Raw genomic sequence first — 21,932 nt, 5'->3', positions numbered from 1 at the left:
GGGCAGAAACCAATGCACAGGAAATTCCACCTGAACACGAGCAAGAACTTTACAGCGTGCGACCCAGCACGGGACCAGCCTGCCCAGAGGGCGCAGAGTGTCCCTCTCGGGGGGCAGTCAGGAAGCGCCCGGACACAGCCCTGCGCCCTGTGGCGGCGCTGTTCGGGCAGGGCGGCTGGGGCAGATCATCCACCGTGGTCACTCCCAACCTGGCCCACTCTGTGGTTCCGTGACAACGGAACGTTCTCCGCACTCCCTCGCTTGCGGTCCTTAAGGGAGCTCGGTGAATCGGGCTCCCCGTTCCCCCCGTTCCGTGTCCCCGTTCCGTGCCCCCAGCGCCGCCCGGTCCCGCCGCCCTCAGCCAGGGCAGCCCGGCACGCGCCCGGCCCCGCGCGCGCCCGCCGGAACCGATTGCGCGCCCTTCCGCCGCGGGGTCACGTGACGTCCCGTCGGTACCGCAAGATGGCGGCGCCCATGTTGGTGCCCGAGCCCCCCCTGGGGAAGCCGAGGTGAGGCCGCGGCCGGGCCGGGGCTGGGACCCCCCGGGGCAAGGGGAGGGGCCCGCGGGTTCCTGCGGAGGGTCGCGGGCCCGTCCCGGCCGGGACCGCCCGAGCGCACGACGGCCGCGGCTGAGGCCGCCCCGTGGCCGGGCCCGGCAGTGGCGCAGCTCCGCGCGGCCGCGGCCCGCCGGGACGGGGGATCCGGGCTCGGTGGTTCTCGGGGCGGGGACGCGGCCGCGCTGGGGGCGGCGAGCGGGCCCGCAGGCGGCCGGGGCGCTGCCGGTGCCGTCCCCGTCCGGAACCGGGGCAGCGGGGCCGCCGGGCCCGCCCCAGGTGCGGCGGGGCGGGACGGGACAGCACAGCACGGGACAGCGCAGCATGACGCGCCCGGGAAAGCGGCGGCCCCGGGGGATGCGAGGAGCAGCGGAGGCCGCGGCGCGGGGAGGCAGCGGCGTGTGCGTGCCCGGGCCGAGCCCCGCTCAGCCCCGGCGCGGAGGCTGCGGGCCGGGGCAGCCGCGCTCAGACGGGATTCCCCGGTCGGGGTCTGCAGGTGCTTGCCCAGGCCTTGCTCCGGTGCCGTGCGGCTGGAGGGAGAGCCGAACCCCAGCCCTGGAGCACCGCTGCTCCTTGCGCGTCTGCTGCGTGCCCACCTCCTCCTGTGCTGGCCTGGGGGAAGGGGAGTTCCTCCGTCCCTTCCTTCCTTCCTTGGGCTTCAAGAGAAAGAAGTTCCCAGGAACTGGGAAGGAGCTTCTCGCTTGTCAGCCCCAGGCACCTGCTGAGAGATGCGGTCCATTTCAGGCAGGGACACGAGGTGAGAGGCGGCCAGGCTGGCCGGGTCGGAGGCAGAGGGCCCCGTGGAGACACTGCTCTGTGGGACAAGCACCGTGCTGTCACCCTGGCACACACAGGTGGTGAGGATGTGAGCAGTCCTGAGCAGGATTGGAGATGTGGGGGAAGTTCTGGCTGGCTGAGTTACACTTGTGGAATCTTTTAAAATTACACACTCCAAAAGGGGAAGGTATTAATCTCCCATCAGCATTTGGTGTGGCACAATGGCAAGAGCAGATCATCCCTCCTTCCTGTCTCTCCGTTATCACCTGGCTAGGAAGAGGAAAGAATGAAACTTGACAAAAAAGAGCTTGATGTGGAAAGGCTTTTGGACATTAGAGGCATTTTAACCATAGTGAAAACATGGTGCTGCCTGTAGGTAGCTGTTCAAAGCTGTCAGACAAGCAAAGGGTCTGGCCAAGCTTCTGTAGCAGAAGAGCAGTGCTGAGCATTGTCTGTGGGGGCTGTGGAGTGTGTTTTGTTAGCTGTGCATTGAGACTGCTGCCTGTGGAGAATATCAAAGGAGAAAAGAAAGGACTTGAAATTTCAAGTCCTGTAGAAGAAAGACTAGAATGTGCTGAAAGTTGTGCCAAAATCGTAGGGTAGGAGATCCCCAAGTTATTCTCCCTTATCTAGTGACCAAGTTTCAGGAGCTGAAGGAGATTTCATGGAGTTGGTGATGATGTTGAGTACTGCAGAGCTTCAAAAAGATGAGACCCCAGGTGTGGTGTCTTCTTGCTGCTGCCCATGTGCAAGTGTGAACAGCACAGCCACAGATTTGCAGATTTCATTGTCACATCAGATGCTGCTGTGGAGTTCCTGTTTCATATAAATGCCTGTTAATTTTGCAGTTTGTGGGATTTTGTATTGCTGAAGGAAATTAAGTGCATGTGTGACAGTAAAAACTATTTGTTTGGCTGTTTTAACAGAAGTAATGTTCTCTCATCCTCAGCCATCAAAAGTACAGAGCTATTCTGAAGAAGGAGAAGAGGAAAAAAAAGCGGCAGGCGCTTGCCAAACTAAGGGACTCAGGTAAGTGAAGTGTTTGGTGCTGTCAGTGAAACTAGAAGTGATTGGGGTTTTTTTGGGTTTTTTTTAAGATATTATTTTGTGTATCTGTATGGCTGTAGCATGCAGTTATGTAGATGCATTGAGTTGTGCTTTTTTTCAGAAGCTGCAGAAAAAGATGAATCTGTGTCTGAGGAGGAAGAGGAGGAAGTGGAAGAAGAGGAGGAAGAAGAGGAAGAAAAAAAACTTGAGGCAGAAAGGTGAGAAATCTAGAAAATGGCATATATGCAATAAACACTTTTGTAATCAATTCCATTTTAGTGCTTTGAAAAGTTTGAATATATTCTGTGAAACACAATCTTTATTGAATACGCCAGGCTACACAGTCCTTTCCTCTAAAGCCTGAATGATTCCTATGGAAAATTCTCTTTAAAATAAGATAAGTTGCAGTTATTATTGTAGTAATAAATACAGTATTGATTTGTATTTATGACAGTTGCATCAGTCATGGGTAGTCCTTAAGTTGGTGGTCTAAATGGTGTCTGGTTTCTTTGGTAGACAAAAACTACATGAGCAGTGGTTGCTGAGAGAAGAAAAGGCCCAAGAAGAGTTCAAGCTAAAGAAAGAAAAAGAAGAGGCTGCAAGAAAACGTCAAGAAGAAGAAGAGGTATAAAGATGTAAAACCTTACAGTTGTGCGAGGCAACAGGGCAGCTTAGTGTAATAACTTCCATTATTTTGTGATGGGCCCATTTTTCTTGATGCTGGTGTGTTTGAAAGCAGAGACTCTCCATTCTTTTGTATAGAAAAGCAGAATTGACAAGAGAAGAAAACAACAGCTCTTAAAAGGGTTTTTTGTCAGATTTAGTTGCTTCTGACTAGATGAAAACTTAATGGTCAAGGAGTTGTAATGCAACATGGTGCTTTTGACTTTGATTGTAAAGCATTGTCCCTTCATTTATTTTTTCTGTTATAAAGAGGAAGATCAAAGAAGAATGGGAAGAGCAGCAGAGAAAAGAGAGAGAAGTGGCACAGCAGAAGCAACAGGAGAAGAGAGAGAGAGAGGTGATTCCTGGTGGTGGGAGGATATACATGTTCTGTGTCCTGTGACATGATCAGATGCAACAGTTATGCATGTTGAAAAGGGATTTTTGTATAAATAGCAAATGCATTAGTTAACCCATTCTGTCTAAGCTCCTAAACCATTGTTCAGTGTTAAAGAGCATCCAGGGGGTCCATATACTGAAGTGTAACTCCTGTTAACCCATCTGGTTGTTCACAGCCTGTAATTGCTTATGTCAGGTCAACATGAAGGTGCTGTGCCAGTGCACTTTCTGCATCATGTGTTAAAGATAATCCTTCCTTAATGTCCCAGTTAAACACAGTCAGTGCTGAAGAAAATGCCCAAAGAGGATGTGGAATATGGAAGTACATTGCTGCTGTTCCTTAACACAGTTCTTAATCAAAAGATGAATTACAGTTCTTCTTTACCTGACTCATCCAACAGGATGTATCTCTTTTCAGATCTCCTTGGGTGGAATAAAAATGGTATTGAAGATACAAGTCATTGATAACATTTCTGTTAATGATACATTCATGTTAAGTTTTACAAGTTCAGTGACATGGATGTAAGATGTCCTGTACAGTAATCCAGTGTGAGGACTGGCCTGTTATTGCCACTGAAGAGTGACTGCAGCTTTCTAGGATCTGGTCATTTTAGATTCTCCACAGTCACTAAGTTTCCAGTCATTTCACTGGGAGGTGTCTTGTGGCTGTGTCTGATAGCCAGAGCAGGAGAAGAGCCATGAGCAGAGAGTTGTGGCTGTCTGCAGGTAATAGTTGGTTGTGCCATTGATAATGTAACACTTGAATGAGGGATGCCAAAGAACAGCAGTTATTGTATTTCCTGTCTTACTTGCTCTGTTGTTCAGGTGTCCATTTCTGTCTTGGCAGAGTAGGAAGAGAAAGTTATGCTTGTGTCCTTTATTTAGGGTTGAGATACAGTTTGGAGAGAGTTGAACCATGATAACAGCAGGATTTTGTTCCTCCCCTCTGTCCTTGTGTCTGGGTGTGCCCAAGCCCTCAGTGGGATAACTGGTGTCCCTGAACTAGATGAAAGCAGCTTTCTTTTTTGTTTTGTTGTTGGATTCTTTGCTTTGTGTTTTTCTGGGTTATTATTTACGGGGATAGTGAGTTAAATTGGCTCATAGAGGGCAATTACAGTCACCCAGAGGGAAACTGATTACCCAGCTAAAAGCAGAGCCACCCATTTTAGCAGCAGAAGTTGTTTAATTGGTTTTGCCTGTGTCTTGAAACAGCAGTTTCTTCAAGTTCTAACAGTGATGCAAGAAAAAAAACTAATTTCCCTCCCTAAAATGAAGAAATTTGATGGGTAGTGGTGGTTAGAGGCTTTTTTTGAGAGGGTGAAGGATTAGTTTTGGCTTTGTTTTTTTTCGTTTGTGTGGTTCAGGAAGTTTTATTTGTTTGTTCTATTTCATTTTTCTTTATTAGGGTGGGTACTATCTGATATCCTTGGTGATCAGTACCAGATGCTGTCTGGGTCCTAATTTTTAATTGCATTTTAAAATTTTTATTTGCTCATTTAAAATTTAATTAATTCTCTTCCAGTTCTAGCATATTTTCTTGTACTGATTATGTTAAAATATCTTTTTTCTAGGAACTTCATAGAGCAATTTATTAGAAGTAGTGTCCAGCCAGTTTTGGAGAGTGGTATTGTTATGCTCAGCCCACTTAGAAAAATGAAGGGAAAGAGTATCCTCATTGCTTTCCTGTATTTGGAAGGCTAGATATGGTTAACTTGCAATGTTTGTTTCTTACCAGTTACATCTTTTGCTGTAACAGAGGCTCACTAAGCATTACATTTTTCTGTGTTCCATAAAATGTGTAAGTTAAAACATTTCGTGCTACTAAATGATTATGGACTTACCTGTAACCAGGCTGTGTAATAGAGCAGGAGATGGATTTAAGCATCAATAGTTCAATGATAGTTTTAAAAGAGAAAATTAAACTTTTATGTTGTCTATCATTTAGTTTAGAGATCATCTACGTGAGGGTCTTGTCTGGTGTATCCTTTAACAGCTTTGTAGTACATGAATTGCTACAGAGCCAAAGTAAATCTCCTGTTTTTAAAGCAAACCCCATCACACTTTCATTATGCATAATCACTGAGCATTGTAAATTAGGTTCTTAACTAAAGAAACCAGATGTTTTGTGTATCCTCAGGGTTTTCACTAGTCCTGTGTTTGCACCATTTATAGGCAGCTGTGCAGAGGATGCTGGATCAAGCTGAAAGCCAGGTATGCTCAGAGACTTTCTGAAAAAAGAACTGAAAAGTAATTTAATTTCCATCCGGTGTTTGCCTTCTAGCATGCTGTCCATCTGCTCTTGAGAACCTAATGGCCTGAATAAATTTAATATATAGTGGCTTGCATGAGCTGTAAACAATTATTTACTGGTGGAACATAATTAAGCATATTTCTGGCTGGTTGGTGGCAGTGCAGTTGTGCATGCTGATGACTGTTCAGGAGGTCTGAGTCAAAATGAACCTGGAAATACTGCTGTGTGCTGTTAAAAACCACTGTGCATGATGGCTTATTTGTGAATTGTAATTCTCAATAAATCTGTCAGTCCTGGCTGGCAAGATAAACTTGTCTTTTTAAGCAGATGTCAGGCTCTAAATAAGAGGATTCAGTGGTAGAGGAGGGCACAGATCCTTAAGGAAAAGAAAAAAAGGTGGGGGAGGGAGAAGCTTGACTGCTTGGATGCCTGGAAGAGCATGGATCTCAAGCTGGCAGTGTATAGAAAAGAAAGCTGCAGTTTTCATTTGACTCTTAGAGATTGCCTTAAAGAATAATTTGGATTTTTATCCCTGTCACATGGTTAAACTTGTGAAGATTCTTGTTCTGTTTAAACCACTACATGAATCTGAAAAATAAGTTTTAACCTATTTATCCATTGTTTATTGATTGCCATAGGTACATTGGAGTTACATTTGGTTCCAAATCATATTTAAACAGTTCTTTAGGTAGGGAATCTGTTTCATAAGATGGTAGGAAACTGCTCTGAACTGCTGCCTGCCCAGAGCTCAAAATGCATTGGCAGTGATGTCTGCAAAGGAACAGTCAGAAATGTGGTATGTTAGAGACTGCATTAGAGTATCAGTTCAGGGTTCATTTACTGCTGACATAACAGGGCTGTTCTGGTGACAGAAAATTATGGCTGCAAGTCATGAACAGAATTGGTAGCTGGGTCAAATACTGCTTGTGAATAAAAAGAATTTTCAGTTGATTTAAAATGAGAACTTAGGCCAGTCAGCTTTACAGATTGTTTGGTTAGAATGACTACAACCAAGACACATATTTTAAAATATGTGTCTTGGTTGTAGTCATTCAAGGCTTGCAACTTGGTGAGGCCATTTTGAATTACAGAAATCTTAATGATCCAAAATGATCAGTACAGACACGTTTATTCTCAGTGTTAACTGTGAATTTAATTTTTTTTTAAATTCTAGCCTTTGGCAGATTACTTTTATTTTAGCCTTTTCTAGAAGCACATAAAAGTGATAATGATGAGCTTGCTGAGCTTTGGGCTGTTGCAGAGAAAAATAAGTAAATAGTCCTAGTTTTCTCTCTGCCATGTGGTGGTTTTGGCTGGGGTAGAGTTAATTTTTTTCATGTTTGTTTTGGCTGGGGTAGAGTTAATTTTTTTTTCAAGGTGGCTAGTATGGGGCTTTGTTTTGGATTTATACTTAAAATAGGGTTGAAAATGTGGAGATGTTTTTGTTATTGCTGAGCAGAGCCTACACAGACCCAAGGTCTGCCTTTTCTGCCAAGGTCTTTTCTGCTTCTCATACTGCCACACTGGTGAAGAGGCAGAGGGTGCATGGTTGGTTGGGAGGAGACAGCCAGGACAGGTGACCCCAACTGAGCAAAGGGATATTCCAGACCATCTGACATCATGCCCAGTGTATAAAGTGGGGGGAAGAAGGAGGAAGGGGGGACATTTGGTGTGATGGTGTTTGTCTTCCCACATCCCTGTCATATGTGGTGGGGACCTGCTTTCCTGGAGATGGTTGAACACCTGCCTGCCCCTGGGAAGCAGTGAATGAATTCCTGGGTTTGCTTTGTTTTTTTGCCTGGCTTTTGCTTTCCCTCTTAAACTGTCTTTATTTCAATGCATGGGTTTTATATCTGTTACCCTTCCATTCTCCCCCTGATCCCGCCTGGGGCTGTGAGCAAGTGGCTCTCTGGGGCTTGGCTGCTGGCTGGGGTTAAACCACGACACAGGTGTATGAAGTGAGACCCAAGGCACAGGGCAGCTTTGAAAAACAATGCTTGAAATAGGTTTAGCTTGTCCTGTAGAAACATAGTGCTCATAACTGCATGTGAATTCAGTTGTTAAGTTTTATTTTTGACACTCTGTTTCTTTACTGTTTTCTAACTTTTGTCTACTTTAATGTTTCTTCCACAGCTGGAGAATGGTGTGAGTTGGCATAACCCAGAGCCCCCAGAGAATCTGGGAACAGAAAAGGATAGAGCAAATTGCCCATTTTACATTAAAACAGGTTCCTGCCGATTTGGAGACAGGTAATCCATTGAATATTTACCAGGATAGAAGTGTGTTGGGGAGATAAAACAGAGACAACTTTATTAGGTCATAAGCAAACTGAGGAAAAATTTCTGCATAAAATACTTCTGTGTTTTTGGATGTGGACTGAGAGCAGAGCTTTGCCTGCTGGAATTGAGCTATTTATTGTTATGGCATATTACTGATGGTGCATTCTGGTTACATTGGTCAGACTGGAGTTTTCCTTAGCTGAGACTCATGCACAGATATATTCTGATAGAATGTATATGGTCTGTTAATAGTACAGCTCTGATATGTCAGATGCTAGTTCTTTATATTTCCTAATTTGCATAAATTCAAATCCCAAATGGACTAAAGAAAGTAAGTTAGGTAAATCTGCACACTTGTTGTCAGGAAAGTTGTCAGGTAACTTCCAGAGCTCTCACTATTTAAATGTGTGATGCATTCAGTTGTGATTTTGGTACACTGACAGGGTGCTCCTGTCTCGAGAGGGGAAGTGTGGTAAAAGGGAAGAACAGAGAAGCTCATCAGGGTGATGAGAGATGAGCAGCACCTCTGTGGAAGTGGCTTTCAAGTCCAGACTCTGCTTTCAGAGAGGGGGATGGAAGGGGACTGTGGTAGATGAACAGCAAACTCAGGAGTAGGGTGGGAATGGTTGTTTGCAATTTAGTCAGGTGCCTCAGAATGTTTACCAGCTTTGACAAAGGAAAGACTTTCTCATGTGAAACAAATGGCAAACTTGTTCCCAGAGGATGTAGAGGAAACCAGAAGTATGAATGAGTATACAGAGTATATGTTCATTGGCACCCAGGAACAATAATGACCCAAATGCAGCTTCTGGTTTGAAAATCTCGGGGGGTTTTTTTTGTGCTAAGGAGAAACAACAGCTTGGCAGGGAAGGACTCTGATATTTATTACATGAATCTTCATCAGGAACTTATGAGGTTATTTTACTAACTTGTATCACTGAAACATGTGCAGTCTAGCTATCGTAGTTTTCTCTATCCTGGGAGTAATTTGTTCCAGTGTGATGTATATTGTGGATAATTATAAGGTAATTCAACTATATGGAAGCTTCAAGTTTACATCTTTTTTTTTCTATTTTGAAATATGTGTGGAATTCCATAATAAAAATTTCACCAGCTATATCCCTGCAGACAGCATTTTTTTCAGATGTCTGGGTCTTTGTAGTCTTTGCAGTATTTTTGTTTTAGTGATCTTTAATGGAGATAACTTCCATGGATTATTTATGGATTGCATAAAACTCAGGTTTGCTTTGAACTTTGCATTTGAACTATGAATAGCCCTTGGAAAATAAATACTGAGAAACATCATATTCTGCCCTTCCTCTTTCACCCCTGTTGATCTCAGCTACCTTTTCCTTCTTTTTCTTCACATACCTGCTTCCTTCATAATCTGGTCATTTTAACATCTGGTGCTGTCTCTAAGTTGAAGGACTGGTACAGCTAGGGTAGGACTGGAAGGATGGGTTGAAAGAAGTTGTGATAGTTGTGACAGAGCCAGCATTATCAACAAATAACTATTGAATCTTGTCAAAGCTCACTATGTCCTGAACAAGCTGAAACTGGCTGAGTTTGCTACTACCAATTTCCCCAGTGATTCAAACCCTAACATTTTGCAGTAATACTGGATTCTTGGATGATTCATTTTCCTTGGGGTTCCTTTTGTTCTGTCATGTGAATATATCATTTTGTGTACAGACAATATTAGGTTAATTTAATATTTTCTGTTCTGTTATTGAAATTGAACAGCAAAAGGAGGCAGCTTCTAAAATGTAAAAAAAACATTAATCATCAAATTAATTTTTTCCTGGTTTAGTTTTGGGATTGGAGATTTGATTTTTTTGTTGTTGTTGTTTGCCTTTTGAAGTCTAAGGGGCCAACCAGAAGGTGAGAGTCCATTTCTGATTGACTGGGTACAGAAAAACTTCCTAGCTGAAGTCTGAGTTGTAATTGTCCATTTTGAGACCTGGCCTCCCTGCAGTTCTTCTGTGCTGCCCAGTGACATAGAGACTAGACTAGTCTGGATGTTTTCTTGGTCATGTCATGAAAAGGAGAGAAATGTTGGAGAGTTCATGACCCAGTTGCTTGGGGATATATTGAATGGGAGTCATAAAGCACAGTGAAATAAAGATGGAGAACATGTGTTTCTGACTGAATCTAAAGGTGTCTAGGGGAGAACTGTATTTTCAGCATGTTAGTGAGGCAGCCTGAATATGATGGATGGTGAGGGAGATCTAATACTTCTATGGCTGCCAAGAAGCTGCAGATTAAGATACGACTGATTTAGAAGAATCTCTTTTTTTGTTGGGGTTTTGGTTTTTGTAGGTTTTTTGGTTTGTGCATTTGTTTTTGTTGTTGTTGTTGTTTTTTCCTTTGTTTGTTTTGGTTTGGGGTTTTTCTGTTAAAAGTGGAAAAATACCAGACTTACATTCATCCAGGTGCAGGTCTAAATGTGCTGTTCTTCCCACATTCCCACTTTCTACTCCCATATGATGAAAACAACTTCAGTAAAAGTTGTTCAGTTTGCAAAAAGAAGAGCAGGGACTTGCTTTAAAATCTCTTTACAGAAAGACTGCTGACAATCTTTTAAGCCCTTCAGAAAATGAGAACACATTAACCCTTGTAGCCTAAAAGACATTACTTCAGCTCTCATTGTGACACTGCTATCCATTGCTTTTGTAGTTTTGCTTTCTTAAGCAAGAATGTGTTTGTTAATGGCCTTAAGGAAGCCTTAAGGTTATGTATAAATTCACTCTAAAATACGTGGTCTAGTAATGGAAATATCTTGATCTTCCACTAATGCATTTTCTTTTATAGTAACTGTAACTGAAAATAACAAATGTTTGAAGCTTCAGCAAGTGTATCTTCTGCTGAAAGTGCCAATGTTTCCACTTCCCTTTCTTCACGACTCTGTCCAGGTGTTCTCGCAAGCATAACTACCCCACATCGAGCAAGACGCTGCTCGTGCGAGGGATGTTCATCACTTTTGGCATGGAGCAGTGCCGGAGAGACGACTACGACACAGATGCCAGTCTGGAGTACAGTGATGAGGAGACCTACCAGCAGTTCCTGGAGTTCTACGAGGATGTGCTCCCCGAGTTTCAGAATGTGGGGAAGGTGGTTCAGTTCAAGGTATGCATCTGAGTGCAGTTTATGAGCCTTATGAGGAATTCTGTCCAGCATGCCCCAGCTAAATCCTGTGGGCACTAGGGAGCTATGCTGTGTCCTTACAACAAACTCTGCATCTCTCATGGCAGCTGTAAACTTGTCACTGCTCTTACAGAGCACCATCTTACTCTGGGTGAATCTTCTCTCCCATTCCTCTGAAGTGTTACAAAAGCTTCTATACTGCATGTTATTCACACTACTCAACAGTCCACTTATCTCATATTCCTTTCTTTTCTTACCCTGTGCTAAGCCCCAGAGGGTCCATTAAGACTGTTAGACAATATAAATACATCTGAGCTACTGTGTTTGGGCTTAAGGAATGAAATAGTGGGGATATGAAATGCATTTGGAGTGTACACCCAACCAATGTCATTTCAGGACTGTCTGAATAAAATAAAATCAGATCAGAATGAACTGAAAAGATAGCATATATTTCAGTAGGAAGAATTATAGAAAGGTAAGTTGCATAAATGGTCTTGAGATTTGTCATCCATCCTTAATTTGTGCATTTGGTTTGTTCAGTGTTTTGTACTGATTTTTTCCCAATTATATTGTTGTTTCTTACGGGGATAAAGAGGGATCTGTAAATGGAGACCTCAGAGATGAATGATGTGTCCTAACAGTCCCACATTGCCCCAAAATATGCAGCTTGGGTAGTGCAATCTCCTTGTATCAGAATCTATTGCAGCATCCCTTTTTGCTTGCCTTCCTGAGTGTTTTCCTGCAGTCACCAGGAGGCATAGAGTGCCTTTTCTTCTTTTGTGTTCATCTACTGACAGCTGCCTCAGGACTGAGATGGCATTAGCATTTCAAGCAAGAGGAAAGTAGGAGTGAGTTTTCAGTAGTTGTATAATGAGCTTTATAGGTAAGAAACCTTTACTTGTTTGAAGGAGTAAAGCATCCCCTCCATATTTTAACTCATGGAATAATAGCCAATTGTCCTCTACTAGAAAACAAAATGCAGATTCCCTGTGGAGCCTGGCTTGAAAAGCCTTATCAGCAAAGCCAGTCCTTGGCTTTGTACCACGGTTCTGTGCAGGTGTGCTAAGCAGCACCTGCTTGGGTCCCTGTGACTATTAGTGTGGCATTCCTTGGCTTCTGAGGCAGTTGTGCAACAGCAGGATGATTCTCTTGCACATTTTCGCTGCATTAGAGATGCTTCAGAAAAACATGTTGGCTGCAGGGATCTTAACTGTGAGTGAGCTGAGACTCTGACCATTTAGAATCTGATTATACACACACCTCTGTCAGCTGACTTACTTTTCCAGTGTAGCCCAAGATTTTTTCTGGCTGTTTTTTCTGGGAAGCCGCTCCAGAATCTGGAAGATCTTGATAAAATACTACCTTAGATCACTAGGGTTCTTTTCCTACCCAAAAATGTCTATGGCAAAATCATTCTCACTTGTTCTTGTATTGACACTCTTTATCTCAAATAGTTTGACTCCTTATCCTGTAATACCTAGTTATACAAGTGCTTCTTATTGTGGCTGAAGCCCTTTGCTGATGCAGCATACAAAGAGGTATTCCCTGAGTGTCAGTCAGAGTTCAGGGATGAAAGGAGCCGCTAACTTTGTTTGCTGCGGATATTGGAGGAGGCCTGCAGGCAACAGAGGCTGGAATCACAGTTTGTCCTGGAGAACTGGGTTCCACCTGCTTGGACCTGCCTGTTGGAAACTTTTGTAACTAGCAAGCTTTTTCGGAGTTAATTTTTGAGAGCTTTAGATCTATTTTGAATGCTAAATTATTACAAGAACGGTTTTCAGAACGGTACAGTGAAAAAGCCATTTTAAAGGGATGCTGTGAAGATACATTGCTCGAGAGTCTCTTACTGTAATGAATCCCTCTTTTCCACATGAGGAAACTAATGATTGTTGTCAGAGCAGGATTTGGCTGTTGCACAGTAGGGTTGGCCCAGACAAGTGCAAGACAATGGAGTACAAGCTTTCTTGTGGACTAAGTGAAGCCAAGGTCCCAGAGTTAATTTAAATATAAGCCAGAAAGGTTTTCTTTTTCTTTTTTCGGTTAACACTTATTGTTTTGAAAAACATCATCTCTAAGTTGATATGGATGAACTGTCTTAAATGAGAATTGCGCATCTCAGGATGCATGAGCTGCTGTACAGCATAAACCTTCCATGCCCTGACTTCATGTTTCCATCCCCTCAGGTCAGTTGCAACTATGAGCCTCACCTGCGAGGAAATGTGTACGTCCAGTACCAGTCGTAAGTACTCACAGTCTTACCAAGGGTTAGAGCTGAACTCCAGAGTTGAATAATGAATAAGAAGTGTTTGTATCATCCATGCAGTTCATTCTCACACTGTAGTGGGAACCTAAAATTGGTAAGGGGTGTCTGAAATGATTGTGTGATGGTAATGCCATCTGTTGCTTTTACTTTTTAAAGGGAGAAGGACTGTCAGGCAGCTCTTGCTCTGTTCAGTGGACGATGGTATGCAGGCAGACAGCTTCACTGTGAATTCTGTCCTGTGACGAGGTGGAAAACTGCCATATGTGGTGAGTCTTGGAAAAGAGAATATGTGTTACTGAAATACTCACTTGTAGAAGTGAAAAAGAGGAATTAGGCTGTAGCTTTCAGATGTGCCTAATGTTATTTATTTCTGTTTGGAATATAAATGTGGTAACTTGCTTGTGTAGATCCAGGAAAGAAAGGGAGATTACACCATGTCACGTAAGTATCTGAATTGTTCTAGTGGATTTACTATGGTCTAGAAAAAAAGGTTTGAATTCTAGCTTTGGAAATAATAATCTTAAGGTGAAACTCCAGGAAGTACTAATTTATCTCTTGAGAAGCTACAGCAGTTTCTAGACTATCAACAGTTCTAAGCAGTAAATATAACGTGACTTACCTAGATTTACCTTCTTACATTAAGGTAAATAAAACTTAATGAAATTAAATGTTAAGTTTGTTCTAAGCTAAAACCAAATCTTCATAGCTGTTAAAAAGCTAATTCCAAGAAAAGTACACAATGAAAATTAATTTTGTGTGAGTTAAATTGATAGGTGGTCAGATGCATGTTCTTCTGTTTGGAGAAGCAAAATTCAGTTTATTACATTTCTTCCAGTTGGTACATAATGAAGAAAGAGATTTAACAGGTCTGGTTCATAAAAAAGCAAACCCTAATCTGTTGCAGGCTTATTTGAAAGGCAGAAGTGTCCAAGAGGGAAACACTGCAACTTTCTTCACGTATTCAAAAATCCAAACAACGAGTTTTGGGAGGCCAACAGAGACATACGCATTTCTCCTGAACGGACTCATCAGTTGTCTAAGAACTCTGAGAGGAGAAACCGATCGAGCCATCGCGACGACTACTACAGCCGGTCCAGGAGAAGGGGCAGCCCGAGCCCAGAGCATTCCTACCGCAGAAATGGGGAATCGGAGAGGAAAAAGAGTCGCCGCAAAAACAAGAGGCGGCGCCGGTCGGGGCGGTCCAGGAGTCGAGAGAGGAGGAGGTCCCACAGCAGGGGCAGGAAGAGGAGAGGCCGCAGCCGGAGTCACAGTCGGACACGCAGCAGGAGCAGAAGCAGGAGCAGAAGCAGGAGCTCCTCTCGATCCAGGAGCAGGGGTAAAAAGAGATCAAGCAGCAGAGGAAAAAATAGTGAAACTCCCAAAACAAAGTGAGAATTACTTTCAGAAATCCCTAATTGGTAAAAATAGAGCTGACAAAGAAATCTTCCCAATAGGGCACCAGATATATATGAATTTCAAATAAAGTGTTCTTGCACATTAAAATGTTTCTTCCTAATAAAGGAACGTAGTTTACCGAGTGTGAAACTTGAGAAAATGTAAAGTTTTAAGTTCTGTAGAAGGTGTGAATGTGAAGTACTCTAGCTACTCTGTCCCTCTGAACTGCTGCAACACCTGGATGCACACTGAGTGCAAATAGAGAAGTGAAGCCTCTTTGGTATATGCTTATTTCTGTTATGTGTACGTTAAGTGTTTACTGTTCCTGTAAGGAGTTAGTACAGAACAGCCAGTGTGCAGTAAATTCACACCCCAGCACACTGCAGATCCAGGGCTGTGTAGATGATTGCCATTTGTGTTTTTCATCTGTTTATCGGAAATTGCTTTCTAGACAAAGAAAATATAATCGTTTTATGAGTTGGAGAAAAGGGATCTCAATGACATCACTGTTTGATTGTACAGTACTTGCCCAGTAGGAGCTTTTTGGTCATGAGTGTTGGATTTTTCTCGGCCCTGACTGAGCTGCTGAGCTGATTGCTTGTAGGGATTGCAGGAGACTAAAACCAAGCAGAAAGTCCACAGAGAAACAATCAGTTTATTCAGTACCTTAATCCCCAAGACTGGAGACCATGCAACTGTAATCCTTGAGTGAGGTTAGAACTACTTTGCATACCTCTTGGTTGCACACAGTTTGTAGGTGAAAACAACCTGCCTGACTTGTGCAGGAGGGGTGAAAAGTGTCCATGGGGAACCAAAGATGTGATTGTGAAGGCTCAGTCAAGATGGCTGCAGAGTGGCTGAAGAAACTGAAGGGTTTATACATGAAAGACTATTTCATGGTTCTGGGAGAGCAGGACTTGACTTAGAGTCTTTTTAGGTTTATTTTACAAATAGTTTAAGACACCCTACTGCCTTGCTTTCCTACCACAAGGTGAAGAGTAGGGTACATAAAAATGAAATTATTGGGACAAAACCTCCTTGAAATGAAAGCTACATTAGTGAAGTACCTACAGTTAGATAAATCCTTACCAATATTTTTTCACTTTTATTTAAAAGATTTGTGCTGTTAGATGTACTGTATTTCACATGGTTTATCTTCAGGTTTTAACTTGGGCATCTCAGTGTCCTCAGACACCTAGAGAGAGCTTGTAGCAGCGAAGGTGCAGGTGCCCTAATGGTCTGTAGAGATACCTCCCTGTCTTTAGCCTCTCCAAAGAACTGGGCTCCTGCCTTCAGAGAACCAGACCCCATGAGTTAGAAGCCTAAAGCAGGCATGAAGTGCTCCCAAATAGGAATTCATTACAACTCCCAGCAATGTAACATAAATTCCCTTAGATAATCTAGGTATCCAACAGCATTCCTCACAGCAAGAATGTTTTTCTCCAGGATAGTTAAGATCAAGTGAACATTGCTTCAGCATATGCTATATATGTATATTTTTGCTTTTCTAAATGCGTAGTGCACCTAGCATGCTGATTATACATTTTTCCTTCTTTTTTCATGTGTAACTTGTCCAGTATGGAGTAATACAACAAAAGTGATGTTCAGTTCAAACCCAACTTTCTTGACATATTGTCATAAATGTAGGCAGAGCTGTAGCTTAGTTAATTTGATTAAATGTTTTCGTTATTAACAGATGTAGGAATTGTAATTAATTAGCATAATTTTTGAAATAATAACTTTTTTAAAAGGCATATTTCAAAGGATAGACAGCACGAAGTTTTTAATTCCATTTGAGAAATTTGTTACTGCCAGTTTCTTACAATGTACCTTTTTCTCACCACACCTTAGAGACAAATTTCCCCCGAGGTTTCTATTTTTTTATAGATGCTCAGTTGTCTCACTGGGTCACTTGCACTGCATGTGGCAGACTGGTTACATCCTCCATTCCCTGGGCTGCCCTGCTTCCCACAGCTCTGGTGGGAGAGCTGGCTTGTGCCCGTGTGGACACTCTGCACCCCGCGTCACGCAGGCAGATGTCACGGGGCATTATCCAGCAAAATCAGCTGTCCAGCTCAAAGAATGTGGAGTGGGTGGTGGGAACCTGGGACCAGTCAGGTGAAATAAGCAAACCAGGCCTCTATGGGATTAGAAACTAAGTGCCCAATAACAACCATGTGAGAATTCCACAAGTGATTAGGCTCCTTGTCCCCACAGTTTTGCAATAGGATTTGGGAAGCTGAGTGACTGTATTTAAAAAAAAATACAAAAAAAAAAAAACCAAACAAACCAAACTTGCTCAGAAATGCATGTAAAAATTTAAATATACTTTATTTCTGCTACTACACTGGCTGAAGCTTCAGCTTGTTTTCTTGAGGTCTGGACCCAAACATGCTGGCTGTACCTGTACAGTGTAGGACTGGTAGCTGTGATTGCCCTGCACTTTCACGCGCCATCTGTTTATTACACAGAATTTGAGTGCTGTAGATCTGACAGCTTGCATTTGTTAGCATGAAACCTGGGATTCCACCAGTTTTCTGACCTTGGAGTTTGTATTTTTCAGTATTGTTTCTCTGCTTCTTAATCTTAAGTAGTGTTATATGCATGGTTTTGTGTTTCCTTATTATTATCTGAGTGAGACATTTTATTCTGGAGAGACAAACAGACTAGAAGTTTTTTAATGTTAAGATTAATTATTTTCTTTCCCAAAGGGAAAAAGCCCAGAAGAACATGGAAAGGATTTAAGTTTGTAAGGAACAGCCTATTCCCACTGTGTGTTATTCCGCATATTCCACAGAAAAGGACCTTATAAACTGAATTAATATGGGCCAAGTTTTGTTTTGTCTTCAACAACTATTTAAAAGTAGCAGTATTTCAAAATACTTTTTTTCAGTTGTGAATTCTGCAGGGATCACCGAGGTGCTCTGGAGTAATTCTTGCATGTACACAGAGGTTCAGGGTGGCAGTGCCAGGGCCTGCCACACGCCCTGCTTCAGTCAGGATGGGGAGCAGCTGCTGCCCCTGCCCTTCAGAGGAGGAACAGCCCAGCCAGGCAGCAGCACCAGGGGAACCCCTGTAGGCATGGGCACTGTTGCTGCCCAGCAGAATTAAGGCATCAGGGGACTGGGCTTGCCCCTTGCAGCAATGTCTTCCCTCCAGCTGTAGCTGGTGGCCACTTCTGTGGGATTTCATTCCCTGTCTACCTGTCCAGAGTAGCAAACCCCCGTCAGGGGTTGAGGAGGGGTGGCATGTGTCTGTGTTGAATGCAAGGCATTTCTTGTGGACACCCAACAAGGCCTTCCTCTCTGGCCCCAGCCCTTGTGTAGAGGGCATGTTGTCCAAAATGCATCCCAAGTGACTCCTGTCCCACGTTTATGCCCTGTGATGGCAGCATGGCCATTCTGCATCCAGTTTTGCATTAGCACGTTCAGTGTATTGGAAACTCCGGTTTACCAGTGACATTCCTGTGTGCTAAATAACTTTGTTTTTTTTCTAAAGACATGCAAGAGCCTGCTAAAAATGCTATTGCTTCCTGTCCTGGATCAGCACTTCTTACAAAACATGAAAGATGGAAGTTTATGATAGTTAATAACCTAAAAGCTTAATTCACTTTCTTATCCAAAGAGTGCAGCTCATTTTGATTTCACTGTAAGCTCGTAATTACAATGAACCCCAGTTCTTCCACATACACTCCTGCTCAGCACTGATGTATCAGGTGAATTGAGTATCTGTGGCTGAAAACCAAAACTGATGTGACATGGACAGGTAACACTTTGTCGAGCTGTGGGACAGACTGCAAAGCAAGCTGGACAACCATAACCCATGGCACGTGGGAACATGACAGAGGCAGCCACAGGGTGACCATCCCTGTGGCCTTACCCCAAAAGAACGGCAGATGTTTGGGAAGGCCTCTTCGAGTTAAAGACTTAAGTCAGTGAAGTTGAAGACACTCAAGACAACAATCAACTTGCCTGAACAATCCAGAAATTCCTACTTGTTCTTTAGCTCTCCCCAGCCCTTCCGCACAAGACAGGAAATTCAAAAACGAGAATTTCATTTCAAATTATTTTCAGAAATCCTTGAAGATGTTAATTTTTCCCCATGCTTTTGCTGATAACATCAAGCAGTTCAGTTCTTTTAGAAAGGTGGAGAACAGATTCATGTGACATATTTTTGATCGAGACCAGGATTGTAAACATTGCATTGACTTGCTCAGAATTCTATGAAAAGAACTGAATATTCAGTCTGTATTATCCAGAATCTCTCTCAACATGTGGTTTAATTTTCAAATGAAGTGGTACTACCCCATCAATTTAACATCCACTTAAATAAATTTTATGTTTAATGTGACAAGCTTTCCAAAAACTTGCTAATTTATTGCTTTCTCTACAATTTAAATGGATGTAAATAACTAAACTTGGACACAGTATCCTCAACATTTTTTTAATGAAGTGCTCAAGAACAGGTTAAGCACTGTAATAAAATTTCTCTTTTTTTTTAAGCCAGCACTGAGTGGCCTCTTCTTTCCTCTGTAAATACAGGCACTAATTACATATAAACACAGCAATGGTGTAAAAATGGACATTTATTACAACTAAACCAATGTGACAGACAGAGGTCAAACAGTTTGTCACAATCACAACGAAGCTTAATCCAGCCAAGCACATACAAATGACAGTGTAAACTTTAAAAACATGTTTAATACATATAAAATTGCTTCTGGTTTGACTTAAATCCATTTTACCACTACAATCTCACACACAGGGTCCTTTTGCTACCCCTCTACCCTCATCTACCCCTGCCCACTGTGCACTGGGGAAACGCCCTGGGACAAGAACAGTCTCTGGTCATCTGGAATCTGTGTAAATCCTGGAATGGGCATCCGTAGACAAGTTCTAATGGCTTGAGTTCACAGCAGCACACTGGTACTGCCACAGGAGTGGCACACCCAGCCTGGGCCTGCCTGGCTGCTCTACTGGCTCAAGTATTGATCAAGTATTGGTCTGGATCAGGGGCCTTGGAAGTGGCACCGCTGCACTTTTCCTTGGGCTGGTACTACTGAACCCACTCTCCAGCTGGCCACACAAGTGCTGCTGCTGAAGCTAAGCTTTGTGAAAACATGGCACCACTCAGGTGAACAAGCCAAAACTCCTAGGGGAAGGTGTCTGGGTGGAGAGGGAGGAGACAAGCCCCCCTCCATGGGGACAGGCAACAGAACTTGGCTACTCCCAGGTGTAGACTCCGACTGTCTCCCTCAAAATCACACATGGATCACATTTCTGCTAGTGAAACAGGCTCAGTCTGTAATTACTGAGAGTCTGCTCAAAGTGTCAAAATATTACTGGATATCAGTTTACATGATTTATAGTGAATATACTATACAAATCTAATGTTTAAGAGCTCTCACTGCAAATTAGTTGGTTGAACTACGTCACGCAGGAGTATTGTAAGGGATGTGTCACATTTTAATGTGTTGATCAAGTGATCAAGAAAAGCAGTTCAATGACTTCGACACTTAGTGTGTCCTAAAGGTACCTATACACCCAATAAAGCATAACTATAAAACACCAAAAAATACAAATTAATTGGTAGACTTCAAAAGAAAATAATAAAAGGTCCCTTTTGTAAAGCTTCTTCTTTCCAATCTTTGAAAGTATTCCGTTTTCATTATGCATCTCTATTCAGTTAGAAAGCTGAGCACATTTTCTTGTACTCATGGTCAAAGCAAGCTAATATCAGACCTAAAAACAGTCTCCTTATTCAGTCTGGGCTGGTTTTTCTTCTCTCCTACATGCATTCCCTTTTGAGTATAGTAACTTGCACAGTTTTGCTTAAGGTAGCTACACTAAAATACACTTTCAGGTCTAGTGAGTTGATCAGTTTTCTTAAAAAAGCAGCTATCACCTTAACAGTTTTTTACCAGTTTGATATGCAGATCCTGGCAGGATTCTTTGGTATAATGACAAATTCAGTAGTAAACAGACATTTCCAATCTTTATGCAACAACTGAAATAAGCAGAATAATCACAAGTGGTGACTAAAATGTAGATGAACAAATTCTTTGGTTGCATAAACACAATTTCTACACCATAATATTTCATATTTGGAGTTGTCCATGTAGCTTCTTTTCATTTAGGTAGGCTATGCTTACGTCATAATAATACATTTATTTCCTGAAGTCAAGTTTGCTTATAAAAAACAGAAGACTTATTGAAGTCAAACGCAATTTTCCTATAAATGCAGTGAAGGGAAACACTGAGTCAATTTAAATCTAATTCCCTTTCATTTATAAATTTTGAACTTAGGTCTCTTCTTCCCTTTTCAAAAAAAAGTATTTTTGTATTTTTCTTGTAGGCCTGAATGAAGCAGCTTAGCAAAACAGTAATACTGACAAACAGCATCTTACACCATTAGCTAAACATTACAATGAAGGCAGTGAACATTTACAGTATGAAACACTGAGATGGCATCAGCTGAAGAGAAGATTTATGTCAATCCAATTTCTTCAAGTACACTACGCGGGGTCTCTGCTTCCTACGGAGGGAAAATTTGAGACAGTAGTAAATGAACACTGTTTCTACTGAGCAGCTGTACATGAGTTAGTATGGAAGATGCTGAATTGAAAAAGAAAGCTGAAAAGACATGAAAACATGGAAGCTCTGCAGTTTGCAAACATGGTATTAGCTGCACTTTTCACAGAGCTGTTAATTAGATTGCCATGGTTCACAAGAACAGCTGGTAGATTTTATTGCCCTTAAGCATAATAAAAATAAAACAATTTAGATCTACCAGCAGGGAACAAATCAAAAGCAAGTAACAGAGATAGGAACTGAGGAGGGATAGGGAAGGATCTTGCAATGGAGTCAGTGAATTTTGTGGTGAATTGTTTCAAGGGTCTCAAAAATCTGTTCGGGAATAACAAGTAAGTGGAAGAATGAAACTACAGATGCAACTAAGATACAGTATCCCTTAAGATCTTTATAAAGGAGTTTGGGTTTGTTGTTTTTTTTTATACAGTGATCCCATGTTTAATTAAAAAAAGCAGGTCACGGAACCTTGGTATGCCTAGTGTCAGATTGATCCCTTTCAAAGAGGGAGGAGTTTTCAGGACAGGAATTTTATTTCACCACACCAGGCATGAAGTTTTAGGTAAATTCTAA

At 42.4% G+C, this 21,932-nt stretch overlaps 2 protein-coding genes across 8 annotated transcripts in view; one reads left to right on the top strand and one right to left on the bottom strand.

Annotated features, from left to right (window-relative positions):
* Positions 1-395: 395 nt before the first annotated feature.
* ZRSR2 (zinc finger CCCH-type, RNA binding motif and serine/arginine rich 2) lies at positions 396-19,273 on the top strand. Of its 4 annotated transcripts, none has more exons than XM_064407607.1 (11): positions 396-509; positions 2,281-2,360; positions 2,503-2,596; positions 2,895-3,003; positions 3,313-3,399; positions 5,613-5,651; positions 7,825-7,940; positions 10,883-11,096; positions 13,298-13,353; positions 13,534-13,643; positions 14,282-19,273. In XM_064407607.1, the coding sequence occupies exons 1-11, from the start codon at positions 463-465 to the stop codon at positions 14,767-14,769; spliced, it is 1,440 nt and encodes a 479-aa protein (XP_064263677.1). In that variant the 5' UTR covers positions 396-462; the 3' UTR covers positions 14,770-19,273. The 4 variants fall into 4 exon arrangements, with proteins under 4 accessions (XP_064263677.1, XP_064263676.1, XP_064263679.1 ...); XM_064407606.1 differs by having other exon boundaries at positions 2,500-2,596; XM_064407609.1 differs by lacking the exon at positions 396-509 and adding an exon at positions 1,167-1,311.
* A 66-nt stretch (positions 19,274-19,339) lies between these two features.
* The window catches only part of AP1S2 (adaptor related protein complex 1 subunit sigma 2), a 30,950-nt gene continuing 28,357 nt past the window's right edge, over positions 19,340-21,932 (bottom strand). For all 4 annotated transcript variants that reach the window (XM_064407617.1, XM_064407611.1, XM_064407613.1 and 1 more), the window contains one exon: positions 19,340-21,306. Coding sequence is in view for 3 of the 4 variants with exons in the window: in XM_064407611.1 (XP_064263681.1) it covers positions 21,259-21,306 (48 nt within the window). In the remaining variant the exon portion in view is untranslated. The remainder of the gene's footprint in view (positions 21,307-21,932) is intronic.

This window comes from Passer domesticus, chromosome 2, assembly GCF_036417665.1.
Source record: "Passer domesticus isolate bPasDom1 chromosome 2, bPasDom1.hap1, whole genome shotgun sequence".
Taxonomy (NCBI): Eukaryota; Metazoa; Chordata; class Aves; order Passeriformes; family Passeridae; genus Passer; species Passer domesticus.
Note: the sequence above shows the minus strand (reverse complement) of the source record. Positions and strands in the feature narration are given on the sequence as shown.